Here is a 26,150-nt window from a genome sequence, read left to right as displayed (position 1 = left end):
TCGTACGAGTGTCAAATGTGCTGGATGACTGCAAGTTCTCGACATTTACCCACGTGCGTCATGATATTGGTGCGCCGAAAGCTGTCGATACCAACCACAGTTGTGCGTTTTGTTAGTCGCTAAACGGGCTAAAGGAGGACAGCGCTACAAATTGGTAGTGTTGGGTCATAACACTCTTTTTAAAAAGAGAAAATAGAGTGTTTTTTCTGATGTGCTTTCCATCCATAATTATTTCCCGCTTTGGAAAGGACTCAAGTTATCTATCTTAATAATTTGCTGCTTGTATGATCCGTCACCGTAACCATACAGTAAGTGTCTCCAGTGTTGATGACACCCCGCTGTCATCAAAGTCGCTGTCACATTTCACGCCTTTATTCGGCTGTGTGTGAGCCCGCTCACACACAGCTGATGCCCTGTATACCTGGGATACCTCGACCTAAGGTTAGCGGATGGCCGTCGGACCGCGAATACACCCTTACCGTCACATATAATCACATCACATCTCATCACAGCGTGGACGGCGGCTCGGGACGGGGAGATAGGCCGACCGCCACACACATACAATACACACACAGACATACCTATACACTTCGCCGGCGCACGAGCTTCAGCAAACTGGTCCACCTCAGTGGGGACTCTAATCTTAACAAGAATAATAACCTGGATCAAAATATCGTGATTGTCAATAATGCCACGAATATTGAACTTTACCAACGGCACATAGGTCTAATCTCATCTCACTTTCTGTTCGTCATGTCAGGTATTTTAATGCCGCATTTTGTCCATGAGAATTTCACGCGTTGGCGTCCACACTTCCTACCACACACCGACGAGTTGGCACAAGTATAGCGTTAAATGTCCCGGCCAAACGGCCACCATTCGAGCGTGTACGCGATATAAAAATGCTCGAAATGCCCACTTTGCCAACTCAGATCAATAATAATAAATACCGCCCCGAATTTAGGGCGTTAAATGGTCCCCTCACGACGGCAGCTCCGCAAACGGCAGCGGCCCGAGACGGAATCTATAGTTCCGCGTCATGCCGATAGGTGGCAGTAAGTTAGGGAGAATAGGCGCCCCTGGCCCTGCGCAGGCCGTTCATCTCGTAGTAGGGCATGCCGTCGTCGCTGCCGCCGCCGATCCTCAGCAGGGGGTTGGCGGGGCGCCGGAAGAACGATTTGAGCTGACTCTCCTGGAGTTGATGCACGAAGAGGGGCGTCCGGAGCTCGAGCACCGCAGAGGAGTCTGTGACGCAGGCGGGCGCCCGGGCGACGGACTCGCAGCGTCGCTGGCTCGGGTCGTACACGTACCGCTCGGGACACTTGTACAGAAGAGCTGGGGGCGGGGATACAACTGTCAGACACGGGTCACAGCTGGTACAGCTCGGGACACTTGTACAGAAGAGCTGGGGGGGGGGAGGGGGAGGACAAATCTGTCAGAAACAGGTCACAAATGGTGCGTCAGGGATGTTGGGGACGAGGTGTTATATCTCAACATCGGCTGAGGTCAGAATCAGCGATATAAATAATGACTAAGGACCGTTCTCCCATCGTGACTAGTATATTTCCCGTCCTCTAGGGCTTCCCTTGAAGACACCTACCAATGAATCGTGAAGGAACTCGTCCAAATTCGACGAGAGCTAGCTCACATTCGCCTATCCTCCGCCTTTTCCTTTGTAGCTGAGGTAAGGTCGCGTCGGTCCCATCGGCTCAAGATCTCACAACTACAGAGTACTCACTGGTGAGATCTCCGGAGTCGAGCGTCACGCAGCGGTAAAAGTGTGCGCAGTCACCCGGGAACTCGAAGAATCCTTCCGCACTGCAGGTGAAGTCCTGGAAACAAACAACAGACAATGCTGTTTTGGATAGCTCAACACAATGTGCATTGGCACGTTTTGGGTGACAAAGTATGTGTAGAGATTTTACAATAATATTTTAGCAACTGAAAATAGAATTTACCATCTAATATGTAGCTTTAGCTTGTGTCTACTGGAGCATTCCTCGTAGCATGTCAGCTACCCATGCGATGTCAGCCAGTATCTCTCAGTGCTAGCTCTCGCGAATTATCCGATTCTCAGCCGGTCTCTATCGCGGACTCACCTCAGTGTCGTCGTTGGCAAAGCTGCCGGGGATCTGCACCGTCTCTCCGTCGATAACGACGCCTTCACCGTCGCTCTCGACGCCGTCGGGCAGTTCTCCGCCGGGGAAGGTGCCGTCGGGGAGCACCCCGCCGGGCAGGGCGCCGTCCCCGTCTCCGCTCGGCAGGCCAAAACCCATGGCCATACACGTCTCCCCGGCCGCTGCCGAAGGACAGAGGGAGAGAGGGTGGTCAGGCTGACAGTTTTGGTTTGGGCGATTTTTTTGTGCAGGTATGACACCGAATGGTTGTTTTGTGTAAAATAAACATTAACCCTCGCCGGACCTATTGGTTTTCTACATACGCGCCGGCCGAGGGGGGGGGGGCGGGTACGACCCCCCCCTCGCCGTTTCGCCCCTGGTGGAGCTAGCGCGTCGCGGAAAAAACGAGCGTGTGCGCCGTTACGAGACGCAGAGATTGGTACCCGATTTTAAGGTCCTAGGTCAACCGATGACCTCTGAGGTCAGGTCAAGTGCCCCAGGGTACGGTTCAGTTTTTGGTGAATAACTTCGCAAAAAACGGCCGCAGAGCCGCGATTTTGGCAGCATCGTGTTCGCCTCGCTCAGGCGCGTCGAATGATATACTTTTTGTCCGGGTCAGGTCAACTTGGGGTGTTGACCTCAGGTCAAGGTCAGGTCAGCACCCCCAGGTCACGAAGTTGGTCGAAAGGGGTCATGTCGCATATCATTCGATTCGGCAGGTCTTCCTGAGTCCATTGGTGGCTTTCTCGACTCGCTAGCTCAATTTGATCAAGAGTTATTGACGAAAAACTAATATGACCTTGATGACGTCATAAATGACGTCACGCAAGGTCAACATTGCAAAAGTGACGCATCTAACCTTGCAAGGAGTGCATCAAATCACGATTCTGTGTGCTTGAGATAGTTGGAGATCGTTCCCGGCGCCAGAATAGCAGTTTTCATTTTTCCCCATTGACTTATAATGGTGAGGTCACGAAAATGACCTGACCTCATATGACCTTTAGGAAAAATCCGAGATATACAAGTTGTGAGACTCATAATGGATACTAGATCCTGCAAGTTTCATTTCCCTGTGACATCTCCTCTGGCAGTGAGGGCGTTGCGAAGTTGCGACATCTGAAGACCGTGCAGAGGTTCACTTATGACGTCATAGGTCAGTGACCTGACCTGACCCAAAAATGCAGTTGGTGTCAAAGGATGCGGCTTGGATCAAAGGTCAGGTATGCCAAGTTTCAGCTCTCTATCGCCAGCGTGTTCGGAGCTATCGCGAAAAAACCCTATGGGGGGGCGGCACCCGCCCCCCCCCCTCGGCCGGCGAGGGTTAAGGCGAGGGAAAATCTAAGAAACCACTTTTGTATCAAAAAAGGTATCCATAAAAAACCCTTTCTTTGAGGTCAAACGCGATGAACATCCCTTGCGTCGTCGTTGCCTTCATCAAACATTCGTCAAGCTTACGCGACGCAATGGCCTCCAACTCTGATTAACTAACTAACTAATAAATGCCATCCATTTCCATCTGTCATTACTGCGGCGTTACTCACGTCGTTGGACGCAGGTCTGCTGCTGTTCGTCGTAGATCTGGTCGTCGGAGCACGCGCCGACCACGAACGACCAGAGCTTTCCGCTCCACTCACACCGGTAGAACTGGTTACAGAACACCGGGTGGCGCAGCGCGCCGGAGCGGCCGCAGGTCAGAGAGAACTCCTCAGAGCTGCCGGAGCCGCCGGAACTGCTGCCAGATCCACTGCCGGATCCACTGCTAGATTCGCCAGAGCCGCCGGTGGCCGTCTCTCCACCAGTTCCTGTAGATCCTCCAGTGGCTGATTCTCCACCAGTTCCTGTAGATCCTCCAGTGGCTGATTCTCCACCAGTTCCTGTAGATCCTCCAGTAGCTGACTCTCCGCCAGATCCGGTAGATCCTCCAGTTCCAGTAGATCCTGCAGTGGCTGATTCTCCACCCGTTCCTGTAGAACCGCCAGTAGCTGATTCTCCACCCGTTCCAGTAGAACCTCCAGTGGTCGACTCTCCGCCAGTTCCGGAAGATCCACCAGTAGCTGTCTCTCCGCCAGTTCCAGTAGATCCTTCAGTGGCTGATTCTCCACCCGTTCCAGTAGATCCTCCAGTGGCTGATTCTCCACCCGTTCCTGTAGATCCACCAGTAGACCCTTCGCCAGTTCCTCCAGCAGTTCCTCCCTCGCCCTCCTCTCCCGATCCTTCCACGGCGCCCTCGGCTCCGTCCAGACAGGCCGGCGGCGGCTCGATGGCACTGGGGAAGTTGCAGCCGCCCAGGCCGTCGTTCATGTTGGCGTCGAACATGGTTCCCGGCGGACAGTCCTTGGTGAAGACGCCGAACAGGGAGCCGTCGCCGTTCCAGTCAACGCACTCGTAGAACCTGACAGGGGAGAGAGTTGAGGACGATGGTCAGTCGCCTGCAAAGGCTGATCGCTGTGGACACTCATTGAAGTCACTTGAAGAAGTCGGCTAGATAGAGAACCTGACTCGAAGAAAATGACATGGGGAGGATCAACGATGGTCAGTCGCCTGGAAAGGCCGCTTGCGAGGTCACCCCTTCGTTAACGATAATGTAGTCCGTCCGTCCGTCACCTGTCCGCAATCACCTTGATCTGGAACGGAACCGCGTCTTATATATAACCGTGGCTGTAATGTCAGTCTAAGCCTTTGCGGTGGTGCGTTAGGCATCTTTTTGTTTGATCGGTAAAGTGTATTGATCACTATCTAAGTTTGTTACGCCAATAGCAAATCTACATCAAAGGTAGGTAAAATGGTACATTTGGGCTTAAAATCAGTGTGTGATTGCACTGTAAATGAGCCTGGAAACACTTACTTTCTGCAGTCTTCGTGCGGGAAGAATCCACCCTGGGTACAGGTAAACTGTCCTTCGGGGCTCGATGCAGAACCTTCGATGTCCCCAGAGCCTTCGATGTCCCCTGAGCCCTCAATTTCTCCGGAGCCCTCAACTTCTCCAATGCCACCGGTCTCGCCGGAGCCCTCAACATCGCCAGAGCCTTCGACCTCAGAGCCACCGGCTCCAGCGCTGCCTCCAGCTCCAGAAGTTCCTCCGGCACCTTCGCTCCCTTCAGTTTCAGAGGATCCTCCGGTACCAGCACTTCCTCCAGACTCGGCACTTCCTCCAGACCCGGCACTTCCTCCGGTTCCAGTGCTTCCTCCAGTTCCAGTACTTCCGCCGGTTCCAGCACCTCCTTCCGCTCCAGCATCTCCTAGACAGGCTGGCGGCGGCTCGATGGCACCGGGGAAGTTGCAGCCGCCGTCCCCGTCGTTCATGTTGGCATCGAACATGGTTCCCGGGGCGCAGTCCTGCGTGTAAACTGTGAAGGAGCTGCCGTCGCCGAACCAGTCCACGCAAGTGTAGAACCTGCGGAAATTAAGTATAGGTAACAACGTGCCAATGCTGCACAACACTTGCGACCTCTCTCATGTATATGCCGCATAATGATTAGAGGGTTTTAGCATAAGATATCTGCTTGTTACCGGGTAAGGAATGGATACCAGTATCATCGAAGGTCTTTTCAATGATGAACAGTACAGCAGAAGTAAGCTCATAATCAAGACAGGCATGACCTTCGTGTGCATGACCATGAGTTGCCTTGAGAACGTGATGGGCAAAGACCGTGCGGCGTGCTTTGTCATTTTACTTACTTCCTGCAGTCTTCATGTGGGAAGAATCCAGCCTGGGTGCAGGTAAACTGTCCTTCGCCACTCGATGCAGAGCCTTCGATGTCGCCGGAGCCTTCAACGTCGCCAGAGCCCTCTATAATTTCTCCGGAGCCCTCAACTTCTCCGGTACCACCAGTCTCACCGGAGCCTTCAAGATCGCCAGAACCTTCGACCTCAGAGCCACCGGTGCCAGAGCTGCCGGTTTCTCCGGTTCCAGCATTTCCCTCAGTTCCAGCAGCTCCTCCAGCTCCTGCACTTCCCTCAGTACCTGCACTTACGCCGGTTCCAGCGCCCCCTTCCGCTCCAGCCTCTTCGAGACAGGCTGGCGGCGGCTCGATGGCGTTGGGGAAGTTGCAGCCGCCCAGGCCTTCGTTCATGTTGGCGTCGAACATGGTTCCCGGTGGACAGTCCTTGGTGAAGACGCCGAACAGGGAACCGTCGCCGTTCCAGTCAACGCACTCGTAGAACCTGGCGGAGGGAGAGGTGGGACGATAGTTAGTCGCCTGCAAAGGCTGATTATGAAGTCACTTCAAGAGGTCGGTTAGCTATGAATCTGCAAGGTCAGTGCCGCCATTGGCGGCACTGGGATGGTTGTCCGTTGAAAGCCTTCATTAAAAACGTAACTCATCTTTATAGAGATCGTATGTGTATGTAAGCAACAAGGTGTACAACGGAACGGCGTCTAATGTATTCTTCGACTATGTTGTTGGTCGCTTATAAGCGCTTTCTAGTGCGTGATCGTTTCGTTTGTTCCTTCAAATTGAATTAATTATTGGACCACCGCCTAACTCTGTCACCCTTCGCACACCTATAGCAAGGGGTTGCATGACGTATTTGGGTTGGAGAACTGTGGTCTGTGGGACATAATGTCAACGAGCCTGGAAATACTTACTTTTTGCAGTCTTCGTGCGGGAAGAATCCACCCTGGGTGCAGGTAAACTGTCCTTCGCCGCTCGATCCAGAACCTTCGATGTCGCCAGAGCCTTCAATTTCTCCAGTGCCACCGGTCGCACCAGATCCTCCAATATCGCCAGAGCCTTCGAGCTCGGAGCCACCGACTCCAGCACCTTCTCCAGTTCCGGCACTTCCTCCGGTGCCTTCGCTTCCTCCTGTTCCGGCACTTCCTCCAGTGCCAGCAGTTCCTCCAGAGCCTGTACTTCCTCCAGTGCCCTCGCTTCCTCCAGTGCCCTCGCTTCCTCCAGTTCCAGAATTTCCTCCAGTCCCAGCACTTCCTCCAGTCCCAGCACTTCCTCCAGTTCCAGCAGTACCTCCGGTCCCAGCACTTCCTTGAGTTCCAGAAGATCCTCCGGTACCCTCACTTCCTTCAGATCCAGAAGTTCCCCCGGTACCTGCACTTCCTCCGGTTCCAGCGCCTCCTTCCGCTCCAGTCTCTCCCAGACAGGCGGGCGGCGGCTCGATGGCACTGGGGAAGTTGCAGCCGCCCAGACCTTCGTTCATGTTGGCGTCGAACATGGTTCCCGGCGGACAGTCCTTGGTGAAGACGCCGAACAGTGATCCGTCGCCGTTCCAGTCAACACACTCGTAGAACCTGGCGGAGGGAGAGGTGGAGAAGAGAGTTAGTGGCCTGGAGAGCCTTCTCGCTTTCAAGTCATTACAACAAGTCGCCTGGGTACCTAATTGGTTGGAAACTCGGCGACGACGGCATTATTTTTTATTGATCCGGTGATGGCCTTCAAGTACATTGCATTATGGGTTGCGTTTATAAGGAGCGCACATGTTCGGCATCAACAAGGTCATCAGCAGCAATGGTGTCTGATCAGCTGATGTATGCCGTGGCTGTAAGTTTTTTAGTCATGCCGGTGTCATCTGCGGTACATCAAATTTTGCATTCAAACTTAGATGTTATATAATCGGATCGCCGCCTACCTTGTTACCCTGAGCAGTGAGCACACCTACATCAAAACGTGTGATCGTGTATTTGTCTTGGAAAATTAGTCTCTGAGACACCTGTAAATAAGTCTAGTGATACTTACTTTTTGCAGTCTTCATGCTGGAAGAATCCACCCTGGGTGCAGGTAAACTGTCCTTCGCCGCTCGATGCAGAGCCTTCGATGTCCCCAGAGCCCTCAATTTCTCCAGTGCCACCGGTCACGCTAGATCCTTCAACGTCGCCAGAGCCTTCGACCTCAGAGCCACCGGCTCCAGCAGTTCCTCCAGTTCCAGAACTACCACCAGTACCCTCGCTTCCTCCAGTTCCAGAAGTTTCTTCGGTACCTTCGCTTCCTCCAGCTCCAGAACTTCCTCCAGTTCCAGCAGTTCCTCCAGTTTCAGCGCTTCCTCCAGTTCCAGCAGTACCTCCAGTTCCCTCGCTTCCTCCAGTTCCAGAAGTTCCTCCGGTACCTTCGCTTCCTCCAGCTCCAGAACTTCCTCCAGTTCCAGCACTTCCAGAGCCCGTACCTCCTCCAGTGCCCTCAGTTCCTCCAGTTCCAGATGATCCTCCGGTACCAGCACTTCCTCCAGTTCCAGCACTTCCTCCATTTCCAGCACTTGCTCCAGTTCCAGCACTTCCTCCAGTTCCGGCAGTTCCAGTTCCCTCGCCTCCTCCAGTTCCAGAACTTTCTCCAGTCCCGGCAGTTCCTCCAGTTCCGGCACTTCCTTCAGTTCCAGCAGTTTCTCCAGTTCCCTCGCCTCCTCCAGCTCCTACACTTCCGCCGGTTCCAGCGCCTCCTTCTGCTCCAGCCTCTCCGAGACAGGCTGGCGGCGGCTCGATGGCACCGGGGAAGTTGCAGCCGCCGTCCCCGTCGTTCATGTTGGCATCGAACATGGTTCCCGGGGCGCAGTCCTGCGTGTAGACTGTGAAGGAGCTGCCGTCGCCGAACCAGTCCACGCAAGTGTAGAACCTGCGAAGAGTTAGGGCCATTTAGGGACAATCGCTGAAGAACAAGTCATGCTGGTCTTAAACACCAGTGCACTCTTATTTCATACTTCTGACATACGCCCTGCTCTTGTGGTTGTAGGCAGGATACAGGGATCTTGGTTTTTTTTCTCGGCTAAGCACCTTTCCTTGATTTGATTTTTGAGATACGCTCAAAATCGTAAGATTGCGTTATTATTTATCACTGTGGCAGTGGTTTTTGATCTAGACATGTAAAAGGAAGTAACTAATGCATATAGCTATTTTACTTACTTTCTGCAGTCTTCATGCGGGACGAACCCAGCCTGGGTGCAGGTAAACTGTCCTTCGCCGCTCGATGCAGAGCCTTCGATGTCCCCAGATCCTTCAATTTCTCCAGTGCCACCGGTCACACCAGATCCTTCAATATCGCCAGAGCCTTCGAGCTCAGAGCCACCGGCTCCAGCAGTTCCTCCAGTTCCGGCGCTTCCTTCAGTTGCAGCAGTTCCTCCAGTTCCAGCACCTCCTCCGGTACCAGCACTGCCTCCAGTACCAGCAGTTCCCCCAGTTCCAGCACTTCCTCCAGTGCCTGCGCTTCCTTCAGTACCAGCACTGCCTCCAGTACCAGAAGTTCCTCCGGTACCCTCGCTTCCTCCAGTACCGGTACTTCCTCCAATTCCAGCTGTTCCTGCAGTTCCAGCACTTCCTCCAGCTCCAGCAGTACCTACAGTTCCCTCGCCTCCTCCAGTTCCAGAGCTTCCTCCAGAACCATCAGTTCCTCCAGCTCCTGCACTTCCTCCGGTTCCAGTGCCTCCTTCCGCTCCAGTCTCTCCCAGACAGGCCGGCGGCGGCTCGATGGCACTGGGGAAGTTGCAGCCGCCCAGGCCGTCGTTCATGTTGGCGTCGAACATGGTTCCCGGCGGACAGTCCTTGGTGAAGACGCCGAACAGGGAGCCGTCGCCGTTCCAGTCAACACACTCGTAGAACCTGACGAAGGGACAGGTGGGTGATGGTCAGTCCATTGAAAGAGCACGTTCGCTGGTAAGCGGGGAAGCTGTGTGGTAATAGTATAGCCAGTAACATGAGTGACCTGCAGAAGGAATTATGTTGTTAACCCTCTAGCGTTGATGCAGCTGGTGTTCATTATTTAATAACTTGAGGCCTGTACGCTACATATTGATAGCGCTTCTTTACCGTGTTCTTTGGCACCTGCAGTTTTATATTTCATATACCAATGCTGCCTGAATTCCCAATGTGTAACTGCCCTGCGTGTTGGCAAACTTTGTCTTCCTTTGCCCCAATATAAATCGAGGTATAAAGCGTTAAGCACTTACTTTTTGCAGTCTTCGTTCGGGAAGAAACCGGCCTGGGTGCAGGTGAATTGTCCTCCGTTCGCGCCAGAGTCCGCGGTGTTGCCAGAACCTCCGGTCCCTCCAGTTTCTCCGGTTCCTCCAGAGCTTCCAGTACCTCCAGTACCACCAGTACCTCCAGCTGCACCAGTTCCCCCAGTTCCACCAGTGCCTCCAGTACTGCCAGTTCCTCCAGTGCTACCGGTGCCTCCAGTGCCTCCAGTTCCTGCAGTACCTCCAGTGCCTCCAGTACTTCCTGAACCTTCAGTTCCTCCAGTACTGCCAGTTCCACCAGTTCCTCCAGTACCTCCGGTTCCTCCAGAACCTCCAGTGCCACCAGTACCTCCAGTTTCACCAGTACCTCCAATTCCACCGGTGCTTCCAGTGCCTCCAGTTCCTCCAGTACCTCCAGCTCCCTCGGTACCTCCAGTACCACCAGTACCTCCAGTACCACCAGTACCTCCAGTACCACCAGTACCTCCAGTACCACCAGTACCTCCAGTACCACCAGTACCTCCAGTTCCTGCAGTACCTCCAGTGCCTCCGGTGCTTCCTGAACCTTCAGTTCCTCCAGTACTGCCAGTTCCTCCAGTACCTCCAGTTCCGCCGGTGCCTCCAGAACCTCCAGTTCCTTCAGTTCCTCCAGAACCTCCAGTACCTCCAGTTCCTCCGGTGCTTCCAGTTCCTCCGGTGCTTCCAGTTCCTCCAGTGCCTCCGATGCCTCCAGTACCTCCTGTGCCTCCAGTACCTCCGGTGCTTCCAGTTCCTCCAGTAGCTCCGGTGCCCCCAGTTCCTCCGGTTCCTCCAGTACCTCCGGTACCTCCAGTGCCTCCAGTGCCTCCTGTTCCTCCAGTTCCCGCAGTTCCTCCGCTGCTTCCCCCGGCTCCGGCGGCACAGTCTGGCCTGCTGACGGCGCTGGGCCAGTTACACACACTGAGCTGATCGTCAAACACCAGTCCCTCGGCGCAGGTGTACTCAAAGGCCACCATCTGGCCCGTGCCGAACCGGTCCCAGCAGCGCAGGTACCTGGCGGGAGGACAGCGGGGTCAGCGTGTGCTACGCCAGATCGGGTCACGAATGGACAACGGCAAAGGTCCAATGCTCTGATTCAACGGCTCGACGACAGGGTATCATTTCAGTAATTGCTATGAGCATTGGCGAGCAGGACTATGATCATTTTATCTAAAAAAGAGGAAGCTGGTTGTTGCTGTTAGCTGGATGCTTCTAAAGTCGTTCTTAAGTTTCAAAACGGTTTCCATTTTTATGGAGCTTTGCAAGAACCCAAGATGTCAAAGACATAAACATTATTTACCGATTTTGTAAAATAAAAACTGCAACTAGGATAAGGCTAGAAATATGCCTTTGTCATGTATACGAGCATTGATAAGAACCAACAATCGCGACATATTACGGAGTAACTCACTTTGCGCAGTCCCCCGGGTAGGCGAAGAACCCGGCTCCGGGGCACGGCTGTGAGGACGGCTGGCCAGCACCCTCGATCACCTCAGAGGACTGAGCTTGACCGGTGCTGCCAGATCCGCCAGTGCTTCCAGAACCTCCAGTGCTTGAGGATCCACCAGTACTTCCAGATCCACCAGTGCTTCCAGTGCTACCGGAACCTCCGACACTTTCAGACCCGCCGGCGCTACCTGATCCTCCAGTGCTTCCAGAACCGCCAGTGGCACCGGATCCACCAGTGCTGCCAGATCCACTAGTACTGCCAGATCCACTAGTACTACCCGATCCTCCGGTACTTCCAGATCCACTAGTGCTTCCAGATCCACTAGTACTTCCAGATCCACTAGTACTGCCAGATCCACTTGTACTGCCAGATCCTCCGGTCGCTCCGGATCCCGAGGCTCCGGCTCCGGCGACGCAGTCGGGTTTGGGCTCGATGGCCTCGGGGAAGTTGCACAGCTCGTTGGCGGCGTCGAAGGCGGTTCCGGGCGGACAGTCGAAGCTGAAGGCCTTGAAGACGGTGCCGTCCACCGACTGCGGCACGCAGCGGTAGAACCTGACGGAAACGAGGGGGTGTCCGCCGTCAGATACCTATATGGTGGAACGCCCGCATAGAATAAATAGCTGTTACTCAGCCTTAGACAATCGGAAAACTGCTTGTCAGTCTTAAACCGTTTGTGGTAAGCCTCGGGTGATGAAAGCACGTCTTCGTTATCACATGGTACTGAGTCTCAGTCAGTCTTTGGAAGCCGACAACAAGTTGAATGAAAGAACACAAATTTACTGAGGAGGCGCATTCTCCTTGATCCACTCATCACAAGCAGCAATGAGTGTGTCCTCGGCGTCACTTACTTGGCGCAGTTGCCGGGATAGGTGAAGTACTCCGTGCCGGGGCCGGGGCCGGGACACGGCAGCGCAGAGTCGTCGCTCGCTGTCGCCGAGCTGCTGCTGCTGCTGCCGCTGCTGCTGCTGCCGCTGCTGATTACGGTGCCGTTGGCGCTGACCACGCTGCCAATGTTCCCTGTGCCGCTGCCCTGGATCCAGGACCCGCTCTGCGTGGACCCGGAGCCGTGTCCCCAGGAGGACCCGGAGGACCAGCTGCCCTGCGACTGCCAGGAGGAGCCCTGCTGCTGCTGCTGCTGCTGCTGCTGCTGCTGTTTCCATTCCTCGTACTGGCTCCAGTCGTCGGGGAGGTGCCGGCCCGTCGCCATATTGACCGGGGCGTGTCGGCCTCCGGAGCCGAATGCCATCGACGCGGGCTCCGCTGGAAACGCGGCCAAACCCCGTCAGCGGCCTCAGTTGTGGTTGGGGTGAATACACGATTGGCATCAGTGAAATGACCTCGATTGATTGATGCTCTACTAACATTGAAGTTCGATATTTCAAAAGGAATTTGATATCAAACATTTTGCGAGGTTTCGAGCAAGTTTGGAACGGGTGGTCTCTGGTTCTTGTACCGACTACTGTACACACTATACACCTGCTGCTATGATCCTGTCCATTTATGTGTTCTATGCTTACCGGGCACTGCGGCCAAGGCGACTAGAAGCGCCCACCGGAGCGCCATTGTTGGGGTATCACCGATCCCCCTGGAAAGAGAAAGAGGCACGTCAAAACCGTGCCCTTGGGGCTGGTCCATGTAGTTCTATATCATCGATCCCCCTGGAAAGAGAAGGAGACACGTCAAAACAGTGCCCTCGGGGTATCATCGATCCCCCTGGAAATAAACAGAAAAACACGGCAAAGCGGTGTCAATAGGCCGTCACGACTTCCCGGTAATGCAAACACAGACGAAATTGCTCAAAACGCAGAACAGCATTTGCGTAGCAGCATACATTGCCGGAGCCCGAATGTGGGTGCTCTGCTAATTATAATCATTACCTCGCTGCCTAATGATTTGTTATCAGATCCAGATAATCCCTCCTCAACGCTTAGCTGTAAGATAATTTACCACCTAGCCACGACTCCTTTAACTTGAGAATGTTACATGGGGGTCCAAGCCGTATCGTTGCGATCCTTTCAGACTCGGCTGGGTCCCGAGCTGGCTGTGTGAATTGTGAAGCGTTGAAGCCAAAGTTACAAGTGCAACCTTTTTCGACCCCCAGATGTCAGCTCTGACGGCAGAGGTGGCCTAGGGCATCCACTGGTTTTCTGAATTGCGCAATATGCAACAATGCACTAATTATGGTCGCGGCGTTTTAAATAGTTTAAACCAGAAACGGGCCGGGCAATTTCGTAATAGTATTTGGGGAATTCTTTACGAGCCCGCGTGTCAGTCATATAAACGACGACAGCGGAATGCAAAGAGTGATGTTTTTACACTTTTGCAGCCTGTGCTTTATGCAGATATGGTTTTCACATGTTTGAATTTTAATTGTGCTTGCTATACCTTATCTCTACATCTTAAGAAACAGATTATTCGACACCAGAAAATATCGTGTGTTTTATTTTCATTCGGCCTCGCGCCTATCCAACTTCTCAGTCTCGCATCAAGTGACTATAAATCGCCCACTGCCGGTCAAGTTATACCAGCGATGCGCCATCTACCGCTCCCGCGCGCGGTCGGTTCGCCGCCGCGCCCCATTACTCGCCGCATTCTCACGGAACCGCGTCGAATTGGCCGCGTTCCGGCGGCTGGCCGCGCCGCGATCGTCGTACAGCCGGTATTGGAGCGTCGTGTATTGGATACGCATTGGAGCGTCAGGCCGCGGCAAATATTGGCGGTGACGGAAGAGTGAACACTTGCCATGGATAGGAACTGGTCTTGTTACGTTTGATCAACTTTGGAGCGCCATAGATGGCATATATTCGCTGGGATGGTTCAAAAAGCACTTAGCTATGAGTGACTGAAGGACGATGGATTAAACACCTTCTGACATAACGAATAAGATACACCCTGTGTCACCAATGGAGGTATATGGTTTTTAGTTCACATTCTGACAAAAAGCATGGGGAGATATGTAATGCATCTGATACATTAATGGAGCCGCTATTTCTGAACACACTACCGCGCCGTCACACGGCCGTGACGTCACGGCGCCGTCACGTGGCTGTCGGCGGCGTCACGGAGGGTCGCGTTACGCGATCACGCGTCACGGACGGCCCCCGTGACGGCGGCACGGGAATAGAGCGGGCAGCTGCGGCCAGGTGACCCTGGGTGAGCGATGAGGGGTGCAGGTCACTGACTCCCGACCTGCGCCACTGGAGCAACTAACTACTTCAGCGGGGTAGTGAACCTGACCTTTAGTTGGAAGTTAATGACATTTGGCTGATGATGTCGTTGTTCACTCGTAACTTTGGTTTTGAATCCCGAAAGAATCCCGAAAGTTTTGGCGTGGAGGTGTGTGCCCTGTACAGTTGCACAACGATAAACCGTAATATATCCAACCATTTTGTCTTGAAAGGATTCTGCCCTACAAGAATCAACGATTGTAAATGATTCAAAGCATTTTGTATGATTTTGACGTCTGCCTCAATGTCGTCTCTTACAGTTGCACTACAATTAACTTTGAGTGAATCTATGCTGGCTGAATTTCAAAGCAGATATCAATCTATTTGGTCACTGGTGGTATTGCATCTCATCACTGTCTTCTATGACATTTATTCTCCAGAACCTAGGGATGCAGCGCACCCTGGTTTGATTTACAACCCACTTAAACACGATAAACAGCTCACTTATTTCAATTTACCTCGCAGCATCTCTGGTACTCCGCATAAGCATAGGTCAGTAAATAACCCACTGCGTTCTGTGCAGAATACCCACACAAAGTGGCAGCATTCCGTACCACTTGGAGGGGTTCCAAGCATCGGGTTCCTCCCTCGCCCCCTGCTGTGAGTGAAAATACGCGGACCGCCCGACGGGGGCCGTGCAACATTGCTGTCTCCCCTGACCCCCACCCGCCCCCGCGCTGCGCCGTGACCGCTGCGGTGCCGGCGACAAATACCTGAGGTGCGTCCAATAGCCGGGGGATTACTGAGATCATTGACACACCAGCTGAGTTGCTGTGTCGACGACGCATGTCATTAGCATCCTGAGTAGTCGGGTCATGAGCCTGTGTCCCGGGTAGAGGGAACTAGAGTGAGTGATGCAATGTGAAGAGATAGGCCTCACAGAGCGGGGAGCATCCTGCTCTACCCCGTCGCAGGGTCGCGTCAAGGTCAGTCAAGGTCGCGGCCGGGCTGCGCGGAGTCTGACACCTTGGTGCAGGTGGGGGCGAGTTTTAATGAGGCGGCCAGTATTTGAAGCTGCAACTGAGCAGAGTCCTGCCGAGACGGGTTTCTGACAGTGGTGACCCCACGGCCTTGTCAGAGAGATGTCACAGATCAGCCAAAAATGTCAGAAATGTCACAAATCGTTCCAATCGGAACCAGCGACTAGTTGAGATTGAAATCGCATTCGCACACCATTTTTATTATTGTGTAATTTGTGACTTCTGAAAGGCGCGGTGGACACGATCAGGGTGCATGCTTGACGGGAACACAGACGGCTTAATCTGGCCTGCCGGAACTGGCAATAACTTGATATTGATTGTTTCCCGGTGTAATTAATTCATCATTTGCCACCGGATGGGTCTTGCAGAGCTGTCAGCCACAGATACTCCTGTTATTGGATCGTGTGCACTGTGTTCTGCCTCTGCAGAAGGGGCGACAATGATCGCCGCTCATCTTACCGCTGTTTGCAATGACCTCAACTGAGCCTCAACTCATCACGAGTGCTGCGACTGTGTCATGCTAATGGAGTACATATATGGGATGGGCCTTAGCCGGGGCTCAGCTGCCTGCTACAGGGAGGTGGGAGACGATTCGCTTGTCAGTGGAGTGCCTCACATGAGGTGTTAACGTAGGGTGGTGCTGAGTGCAGTTGATGTTTTTTTAACAGTTAAATTGTGTTGAATGAACAGCAAAATAGGGGAAGCCGGGGGAAGCCCGGCATAGTAAGCTCTTTTTCATTTTTATTACATACCATACGTGCTGTATAAAATGTTGATATCCTGTTAGCTAGCTAAGTTCATTGGCCGTGTCTTCCCAAAAATTCGGTTTCGTGGAACAAGTATAAGGTTGAGAAAATCGAGTTTTAAAAAAGTGTTGATTTTTCTGGGGTAAGCCCGGCATAGGGGTAACGCCGGCCACCTCCCCAGCGCTTTACAACGAGTTGATGAAACCATTATCTGTCTTCCAAATATTAACGGAAAGTGAAATATTAAGGTACTGATTAGCCCTGGACATCTTAGAGTTTATGTCACTACTGGTATTTTAGCTAGCGTCTACCACATATACAGTACAGGTCGATGAAAATCGTGATGCAAAATTGACAAAAAATGTGTATTTCAAAATTCCTTAAAATTTATTTTTCTTTTTACCTTAATGCATCATATTGCATATCATTCGACTCGGCTGATGAAGAAGAACACAACGACACCATTTTTGAAGCTCTAGCTTCATTCTCTGTCGCGTTATCTGCAAAAACGTAGTTTGACCCTAGTTGACCTTAAGTGACATGACTGGCTTTGTCTATGATAACATGTTTATTTTCGAAATTTATCTTTGATCTAGGTGTAAACCAAACCTGCTCAGTACCTATTATCTCATGGAAAACAGTGGTTTAGTGGCATTGCTCTCGGTTGGGGGTAAGCTTGGCCACTCGCCCGGGGTTACCCCAATGTGCTAATTTTTATTTTAGAACAGCGATGTTTGGAAAAAAAATGTCATACTTAAGCCAGCCTGCCTCGTCACCCCTCACTACAAACACTTAAACGGTCCTTACAAAACATTCGTATAAATATTAGTACTGTATGGTATAACATTAACAGTGCAACATATCTCACGTTTTAGCTAAAAACCCTTTAAATATCATTTTTGCTCTATAACTTTAACAATATGCAATTTTTGTTAGCCTTAACTTTTTTGCTGGCGTAAGCTTAGCTGCCACGCTGAAAGGACAAACAGTTGAGCATTTTATTGTGAATAATTTAGCCGGAAACGGGGTGGCCGGGCTTCCCCCGCGCCCGGGCTTCCCCCGGCTTCCCCTAGCTGTGCCTAGGTAAACAACTATTTGCAAAAAAATGTGTTTTTATCGCCTTTATCATTTTGATTTGCACACGCCTCGCAGGTTTGCATAGGTTTAACTGTTATCGGTCTGTGTTTTGAATAAATCCTCAATTAATATTACCTCAAACGTTGCCGTCGTGACTACCTCGTAACGTCCATGAGTCGTTTAGCCTATCGCCATCACGGTACCATGCATCACATGCGCCTGTAGCCCGCCGCTAGACAGTCTATCGTTTATAGTTCATACATGTACGATGGGTCATTGAACTGGCGACAGATCATCCTAGCCTTCAACCGGGTCCCGTTACTGACCTTGTATTTGTAATGATTACCCGCGGCAGCTATTAGAGCATTTTTTCGTAGCTGTAAACACTAGCATCAACTCTCCTTGCAAAACATTTTGCATAACCTATCATTTTTACCCTAAAGTCTGGCTTTTAACCGAAGAAATTACTTCCCTAAAGACCACCCATCCGTTTCCGTGACCTCATAAATTGCCGTGACGTCACAGACTCTACGGCACCTCTCGACACCCACGGCACGCGGCCATAAATATTTACGGCACTATGTTTATGATAGCCGCGGGTGTCGCGGGCGGTAGCCGCCCGGCGCCACGTTGCACAACGCGAACACTGGTACCTTTCTGTGCGCGCATTTGATTGACCTGGGTAGACCGAACTTGTCAATGGTCAATGGTCCTGGCCAGTCCGGGCGCGGATGTCCTGGGATATTGACCCTGTCGGTCCTATATGGTACGGTAGGAGATGGCATAACGATTGACGTCATTTAAGGACTACAATGCATATTGATTAGTCCAGGGTTATGCGACCGCCTTTTGAACATAGGCTAGTTGAGATTTTGTGAATTGATTAGCTTCAGGCAGCATTTGAAGGAACTTCGTTGACGCTTGAACGGCTGATTTCGAATGTGTTCTTTATTGCAAGTTTTATCATCCAAAGATCCCTGTAGGTGTAGGATCAGTAGATATTACAAATTTACGTCATAAATTACCCGACTGAAATTGAAAAGATTCGGCACATTGCACCGTCCCGGGCGCGGAGTTTGCCCGCCGTGCCCTCCTCTATCGCCACCTCAGACAGCCCGCCTCCACACCCGTCTCACACACCGTTGGTTTTATGCGTCGGCTGCGCCTGCACCAAGCGGCAGGTGTGGTAAGACAGGACGGCGCCCGATGGTTTGATGCAGTCAGACTGCTAATTTATCGTCCCCTCAGAGTGTTGAACGACGCTGCGAGGTGAGACATGTTGCACAACAGTCACGTGGTGGCCGGCGAATCGCGTTATAACTGTGCCCCTAAGGTCACGTGGTGTCCGGCGCGCTGTTTTGGTGACGTCACGTGCCGGAATTTCAACAGTGGCCATAAAACGAGACGGGCCTCGTGGGCGAGGGGCGCTACGTGCGCGCCACGTGCCCACGTGCACAGGGGACGCACACCTCTGAGAGGGTGGGTTGGGTTCACTGGGCGGTCGCAGCTTACAAGGCTTCTGGCGAATACCGAACACCGAGTCTGGTAGATTGCTACGGAAGGCGTGATAATTTGTTTATTCGGAAGCTACCTAAATGCAATGATACAGCTATGGTAATCCCAGGAATGACAGTGACAGCTATGCCATTGGCAGTGTCGGCAGTGACAGCTGACATGTCGCCGAGTGACAGTCTATCGAGCGGGTGCCACCGCTGACCTGCTCCTCAAACCGCCGAATGACGCGTCAGCGTGGAGCGTGGCTGACTGATCTAAATACCCGCTCCCGTTTAGTGCCAGTCACCGGGTGGCGGCGGGCGGGCGGGGCGGGAAGCCAGTGATTCATGCCTACTGACCTCGACAGGCACGCCAGGGTCAGTGACCTCTGTAGGTCACGGCGCCCGGGGAGTACCGGATTCCGGAAAACGGGGCGGCTGTCCCACTTCTCCGGGGCAGCGGTGATGTCATTATGGACCCGGAGACAATGGGCATCGAACGGGGACAGGGAATTTAATATTGTAACACCCAGTGGACAGAGCGACCTGTCACCTCACCTACCACAGGTGTTGGATATGGTGAAGGTCAGGTAATAAATTTTGATAACTCTGAACATACCGAAACTTTATTGTTGCTAACAATGTCTTGGGCTCTATGAAGTTATGAAGATAACGAATTACTAATAACAGCATTAATTAGAGCTCCAGGCTAGCGATAAGTATCCGAAGACCAAACATTATAAACGAGTCCCCAGCGCGATACCACTACCACAGTCATTCAGCGTGCACAGTAGCAAATTGAAGTGTGCCGCCAGCATACGAACTCGTACTTTTGAAGCTCCCGATCGGTAAAAACTTGTCGAGACGGCGGGCGTTTTTGGTCGGCGCTAACCGTTAGTTTGCGCTTCTTTGACCGGTGTCGCTGTCAGCTGAACCGAAACATCTGCTGATATATAGGTGCTGCGTTCGCGCTGAGTGGGTCGGGGACCAACGTATCGGTGCAGCACATACCTTCCGCCGGCAGTTACCTGGTTTAAGGCGTCGGCTCGGGCGCCATGAACGTAATAGAGTACCTAAAGCAAGTGTAGGTGTCGATAAAATGATTTGATGTTTGCCCATAGTCCTTTCCGTTTTGCTATTTCATCGCAACACGATTATTCAGTGTAATTCAAAATATTGAGTTTAAACGTAGCACAAACTGTAATCAGTCACAAGTTGATAAAGCGATGCATAAATACCTATGGTGAACGACAGAAACGTTCTATCGACCCCACCGGATTCCTGTTAAGGTCCGGCCTGCGACTCGGTAAGTGAGTCGCGTCTCCCACCGAGGTCAGGTCAGTGACCCTGGGCCGACAGCTCACCGGGGACAGTTTTTACACCGCCACTCACTATCTGATGTGGGTATTGAGTGCCGGAGAGCCGTGCATATTTGTCACAAGGAAGGCCATGTGCTCACTGGCAGACACCAGTGGGCGCTTCTGAAGGTGATTCACAGGTTAGGTATTCTCATCTAACGGATTTTAAAGGTGGTGAGCGTCAAAACGACGGAAATCGATTGCGTGTACGTCATTAATTATGTTTCGCCGTAGGTGAAACAGTTATGAGGTCAGGAGTGTTACTAGGCCGAATATGTTATTTGATAAATGATTCCTTGGAATTTGCGGGTGTCGCCTTAGGAAGCATGCAGGCCTTCCTATCTCGTATCAGCAGGCGTAAGGGTTAATAAAATGCGCTGAGAAGTGTGTGCTGTGTAGCACCCGGTAAGAAAACGAAATCTGTCTTGCAGATTGAAATCGATATCGATTTTCGCGTCGGGAATAATTGGGAATAATCATTCGATGATTTTGCTGAGCGCCACGGCCTCAGCTCAACTGTCAAACAGCGTTTTGTCACCGAGTGCCACATACCCGAAAGGCTTGAAATTGTGATCGTGATTTGTGATTTTTTACGGTGCATTGTCTCGAAAGTTACGCATAGTGCAAGATAGCAAATTAAATAATTGTATGTTTCATCTCGATGGTCCATAGGTTTCATAATACCAAGCATAAGCAGCATTTTGTGGCATTATTCGGTGACTGCATTACGTCACAGAAAGATAGCTCAGTGACTGCAGCGTCGCACAGAAAGGTAACTCAGTGACTGCAGCGCAGAACAGCACGGTAGCTCAGTGACTGCAACGCGGAGCCGCACGGTAGCCTAGTGACTGCACGACGGAACAGGGGCCTAACACCGGTTCTTTCCCACCTAACCCTGTAGTTTTCTGGGCTGTGAAACCAGTCGCCGACCACACGTCTTCACATTCCGAACGCATCCCCAGCGGGCGGCACGAAATGGTCCCGCGCGTGCTGCGTTTACGAACGCACTAACGGTGCACCTGGAGACGCACCGCCCGAAACCCATAAATATACCATGAGCTAGCGTGGCGACAGTTATGGGTGAGCTCAGCTGGGATGCCTCGTTTGCGTAAATTCCGCCGTGTTTTGGTGGGCGGAAGGTAAGTTTGATGCATTGGTGAGGCAAGAGCGCTGTGCTTCAAGATCAGTGACCCAGGAAATTCCTATCGGGAGAAGCTGCTGTTGAGCTCTGAGCGACTCATGCCATTCTCCTCTACGGTTTGCGAAATTGCAAACATGCTCATCTAATGGATCAATTTGGAGCCGATGTCTGCTTCAACAGCCCGATGATTGTCTTTCCCTCTGCAGCAAACATCAACAGTTCTACCTTTCCGTGCATGTTTCCTGGCCATGACTATCAACAATAGGCCGTGCACGGTGTATTATGGCGTCAAACTGCATCTAAGATCCATATCGCCCCTATATAGAGACGGCTTCATCTCAATCGGCCCACCACCCACTGGGTCGACCTCCGGGGTCGAAAATCAATCAGCTGACTGTGCGCAGTCAGCTGACTACCGGGGCCAGGGGCCGTTCAGCGCCCCCATTTTGGGACAGGAACGCAGCGCGCCGCGACCGAAATAATACCCGACTCTGTGTCTGGCTAATCGTCATGTGGCCGTCATTCCGCGTCACTGGACGGGGGAGACGATTGGCGGTGCCGAGCGCGGCGTGCCGACGGAGGGAGACGGAAGCTCTGGCGCCCAGCCGCGGCCCGCGGGGGTGCATTCAGCCCGAAATTACCGTGAACAGATCCAGGAGGTGTGTGAAAATCGCCGTGGCAGGGAGGGGGAGGGGAGGATGAGAATTGGCAGTTTGGAAGACAAATTTGGCCTCAACATGTTTATTCTTGGTAGGATTTCTAGCAAGACTAGTTAATAGCAAAAATATGCAGTGGATCTGATTTTGACCGAAGCAAAAACTAGAGATATCTTTTTAAAGTTTCTACCCGAAGTTATGTTTGCTAAACATCAAAACATTCCAGACACCTAAATAGGAATAAAAGCTGTCCCAAAGCTCCCGGGCCAGTGACCTCTCCGCATCAGATCACCCACTATGTAGCTCAGGACAGAAGCTGTCTCGCATCCGTCGTCCGTATAATTCGCCGTCCCTGTGTGACTTGCAGTCTCCTATATCTGAGCAGCGGGAGGCGGTGACCGCGGGGATTAGCCGAACTAAATGGCCGAGCCAGCTGACCATCCCGCCCGCATTGTGACGTCACTGGGGCAGAAATCCGGTGATGGCGGTGATAGGAGATAGTGTGATAATAATCGGTGATAATGGTCAGTGATAATGGCTGTATCATGGCGCCATGGCAAGTCAGCGCTCTGGTGGGAGTGGGAAACTTAGAGATACATCATATGGTGCTGGATCCTTGCAGGAGTGTGTGTCAATTGAAATATAAAGCGGCATTAAATGCCATAACAATAGAGCGGTGGAAATACGCGCCCGCGATATAATAAGTTACATCACTTACAATTAAAATGATATCGTGACACCTCGAAGATGGTATACTTAATCAAACCTATGGACCATCGATATGAGGCATATAATTATTTATTTTACTGTCTTTTACTATGCTTAATTTTGGAGACAATGCACTGAATAAGTCACAAATCACAATCGCAATTCCAAGCCTTCCGGGTATGCGGCACTGTACGAGATTCAGCCTTTGCTATCATATTCACAAACAACTAGGTTTATAGTGCATCTACGGCACGGAGTTTGCCTTGACCTTCAGTGACCTTGCTTGAGCAGGACAGTGTACTACGTTTGCAACGCTTCCAATTATACAATCTCTAATGCGATCTGGACCTGTTTTTCTCGTCTCGAGTAACCTGTTAATGAGCAAATGACAAGATACTAATTAGCTAAAAATTGCAAAGATCTGCAGTTAACAGGATAGCCGGGTGTCATTTAATACGTAAGTATCTCCAAAGGACTTAAAAGGTTTCCGGTTCCAAAGAACCCAAAGGATAGTGCACGTCTACGTTGGTTTTTGGCATGACTTTTGTGGTGTGTTTATTTTATTTATTTTACTTTCTAGCAAAATAAGACTAAAAGATAACATTTTAATTGCGCCTGCGTTGACCTTTGCACGCTAAAAACAAAATGCGCTTTAGTTTACAGTATGCATATGGAGCACGTATATGCGTTTTCAGAAGAGTGGGATCATTATTAATTTATTCTGGGCAGTGTCCTCAAGATACCATGATTGACAACCTAAAGGGAAATTTTGCCCTGAGCGGAAAGCTCGGTGGGAAGTTATATACTTATCGTAAGCTCGGTAAATTGTCTGCCAAGATGCTTTAACCCTCGCCGGCACAGGCAATTTTGAGTCCTTCGACGGCACAAGGGGGGGTTGGTACGACCCCCCCCCTCGCGTTTGGCCCCTGATCGAGCTAGAGCTTCGCGGAAAAAAACGAGCGTGTTGCCCGTCACGAGAGGAAGCCGATGATACCCAATTTTAAGGTCCTAGGTCATCGGGTGACCTTCCAGGTCAGGTCAATGACCCGAAAACCGGGAAAATCGGGACCTGTTAGAAAGTCGTAAAGTGTGGCTGCTATGTGGTTTTCCGGGGTGCTGATCACGAATATCGTGTTAGTTTTGATCAGAGATGATGTCTTTAAGCATTTAGACCAGGTCGGGTCAGGTCAGGTCAGGTCAACCGGTAGGGGTTGTGACGGGTATTCGTATTACGTGTCAACCGCCTCGGACAGCTTCGTAACATGTTACGAAGGCACCAAAACTACTTCGTAAATGTTCAAATGGTTGCTAAATTCGAATTCAGCTCCAAAAACTAGCCTAGAAACATGTAAAACTCGAAAAAGTGAACCGAGGTCACCCGAGGTCACCAAAGGTCAATGACCTGACCTGACCTTCAGGTGACCTTGACACCCACCCTAATGCATGGGAGCAGCATCAAATCACATGTTTGAACGTTTGAAACCACGAAAAGCTTGCAAACGCGCGGCTAATGCGAGCCGACATGCGCCGAACCGCGATTTCGGCCAAACATGGTCACAGAAAAGAGGTCACAGGTCAAGGGTCATTGGGGTCACGGTCATGAAATTTTCAGGGTAGGTGTAAAATTGATCAATGCGAGGGTACTGAAAGTTTCGTCGCGATCGGCCGCTTTTTACGCGAGTTATTCGCGAAAAACCTTAGGGGGGGTTGCATCAACCCCCCCCCCCCCTGTGCCGGCGAGGGAAGGACTTCATTTAATGTTGTATTCAAAGGAAACAAATCAGCTCTAACTAAGAGATTTGCGGTGTAACAAGCTCTTAACCCTTAAACCTTGTTTGCATTGCGCTGTAGTAGCATTGAAGCCGCATAAATACTATTGGCGTATGCATCAATGAGGCATTTTTTTCTTCCAGAAACGTAGGCGTGCATGTTCCCGGCATTTAAATCGTTGCTCGTTGGCAATCAGATGAACGAACGACAAACGACGCACAACATGTTTATCCGTGTGAAAATGTACGGGTGCTCCCGATTACTTAACTACAGTCGATAAAAAAGCTTCTCAGCAATAGCATATTTCGTCGTCACAAACAAGGTTCAGTTTCACCGTTTTCCGTGTATAAGATGTGCATAGATGCATGGTGAAATGACGACGGTAAATGTTTGACCATTCAAAGTATTTCAGAGCACGATACGTGTTTGACATTTTTTGCAACGTTTTTACAGAAGAAAGTATTTATTGCTGAAATGGCAAGTCTAACATTTGGGAATCAAATTGAATATGACTTCAAAATATATTCAGTGTTCCTTATGTTGATTGTCGTAAATACAGATACGAAATTACTTCCCCATCCTGTCGGGTTCTATAATTTAATGGATAGTTGGTGAACGAATGGGATGAGCTTTACCATAAACGCTAATTGGACGCAACGTTTGAAAAGTAATGCACCAATAATTGTTATGCGATGGAGATAATACGTTTTATCCTGTGCCATATGAAAAATATACCCTCTTAAAGTGACTGTTTTAGGTTTCGAAAGCGAGTTCCAAATTGTTTTCCATACCATGAACCCATACGTTCATCGGGCCCGAAAGCAGAAGGCCAAGGGCCGGGCGGGCTGGAGATTCCCATCCCTGTTTAAAAGCAACACGGCCAACTTAAATATTTCGAAGTGCTTTTCTTAATTGGGAAAATTAACCATATTGACGTTAACCATTATGGCATGAACATAAAAGTAATTATTAAATAGCTAGGTAATCTCTGTGGTCACCAAGAAGCAGAAGTATGTCACTAAGGAAGCGCACTGGTTCCCAGCTCACCACCATCGAGTCTCGATATGCAGCTCTCGGAGTGCCGCAGCTCCTCACCTGGTGTCGATAATGCCCGATCTCGTGTCACAGGAGCTCACCCGACCCGCGCGCGTCACTGCCAACCACCGACTGTGACCTGACCCGACCGGGACCTCTATATAAAACCAAACCGTCCCGCCGGCCACCGGCGCCCACTGCAGGCCTAGGCCGAAATTAGCAGTCGGACACAGGCCGAGTCGATGACCTGGCTCACTCACACCCTCCGTCGCTGTCGGCGGTGACGTCACAGAGGCCGGGGGTGACGTCATATGGCGGTGACCAATGGGAGACTGGGAGGGCCGGAGGAGGACGGTGGGCGGCTGGAGTGGGAGGGGCTGAGAATGGGCCAGTGTCGGTCGCGTCGACGGCGGCGGCGGCGGCTCAGAGCGGGCCGGGATGTGGCTCGGAGTCGGTCCCGTCGCTCACTCCAGGATCTGTG

At 51.5% G+C, this 26,150-nt stretch overlaps 1 protein-coding gene across 7 annotated transcripts; it reads right to left on the bottom strand.

Moving 5' to 3' along the window:
• Positions 1–356: 356 nt before the first annotated feature.
• On the bottom strand, positions 357–25,799 carry LOC122369679 (uncharacterized PE-PGRS family protein PE_PGRS54-like). Of its 7 annotated transcripts, none has more exons than XM_043344595.1 (15): positions 25,730–25,792; positions 12,996–13,063; positions 12,327–12,738; positions 11,440–12,030; positions 10,002–11,042; positions 8,962–9,654; positions 8,267–8,674; positions 7,808–7,999; positions 6,706–7,362; positions 5,796–6,281; positions 4,963–5,511; positions 3,659–4,509; positions 2,100–2,299; positions 1,739–1,832; positions 357–1,335 (listed from the first exon to the last, which is right to left on the bottom strand). In XM_043344595.1, exons 2-15 carry the CDS (start codon positions 13,039–13,041, stop codon positions 1,061–1,063), a joined length of 6,495 nt encoding a protein of 2,164 aa, XP_043200530.1. In that variant the 5' UTR covers positions 13,042–13,063; positions 25,730–25,792; the 3' UTR covers positions 357–1,060. The 7 variants fall into 7 exon arrangements, with proteins under 7 accessions (XP_043200530.1, XP_043200529.1, XP_043200528.1 ...); XM_043344594.1 differs by having other exon boundaries at positions 7,808–8,674; positions 8,962–9,152; positions 9,243–9,654; XM_043344593.1 differs by having other exon boundaries at positions 7,808–8,674; positions 25,730–25,799.
• Positions 25,800–26,150: the final 351 nt, after the last annotated feature.

The sequence above is a fragment of the Amphibalanus amphitrite genome, unplaced genomic scaffold, assembly GCF_019059575.1.
Source record: "Amphibalanus amphitrite isolate SeventyFive unplaced genomic scaffold, NRLGWU_Aamphi_draft 001061F_arrow, whole genome shotgun sequence".
NCBI lineage: Eukaryota > Metazoa > Arthropoda > Thecostraca > Balanomorpha > Balanidae > Amphibalanus > Amphibalanus amphitrite.
The sequence above is the reverse complement of the archived record's forward strand: the minus strand, read 5'-3'. Positions and strand labels throughout refer to the sequence as shown.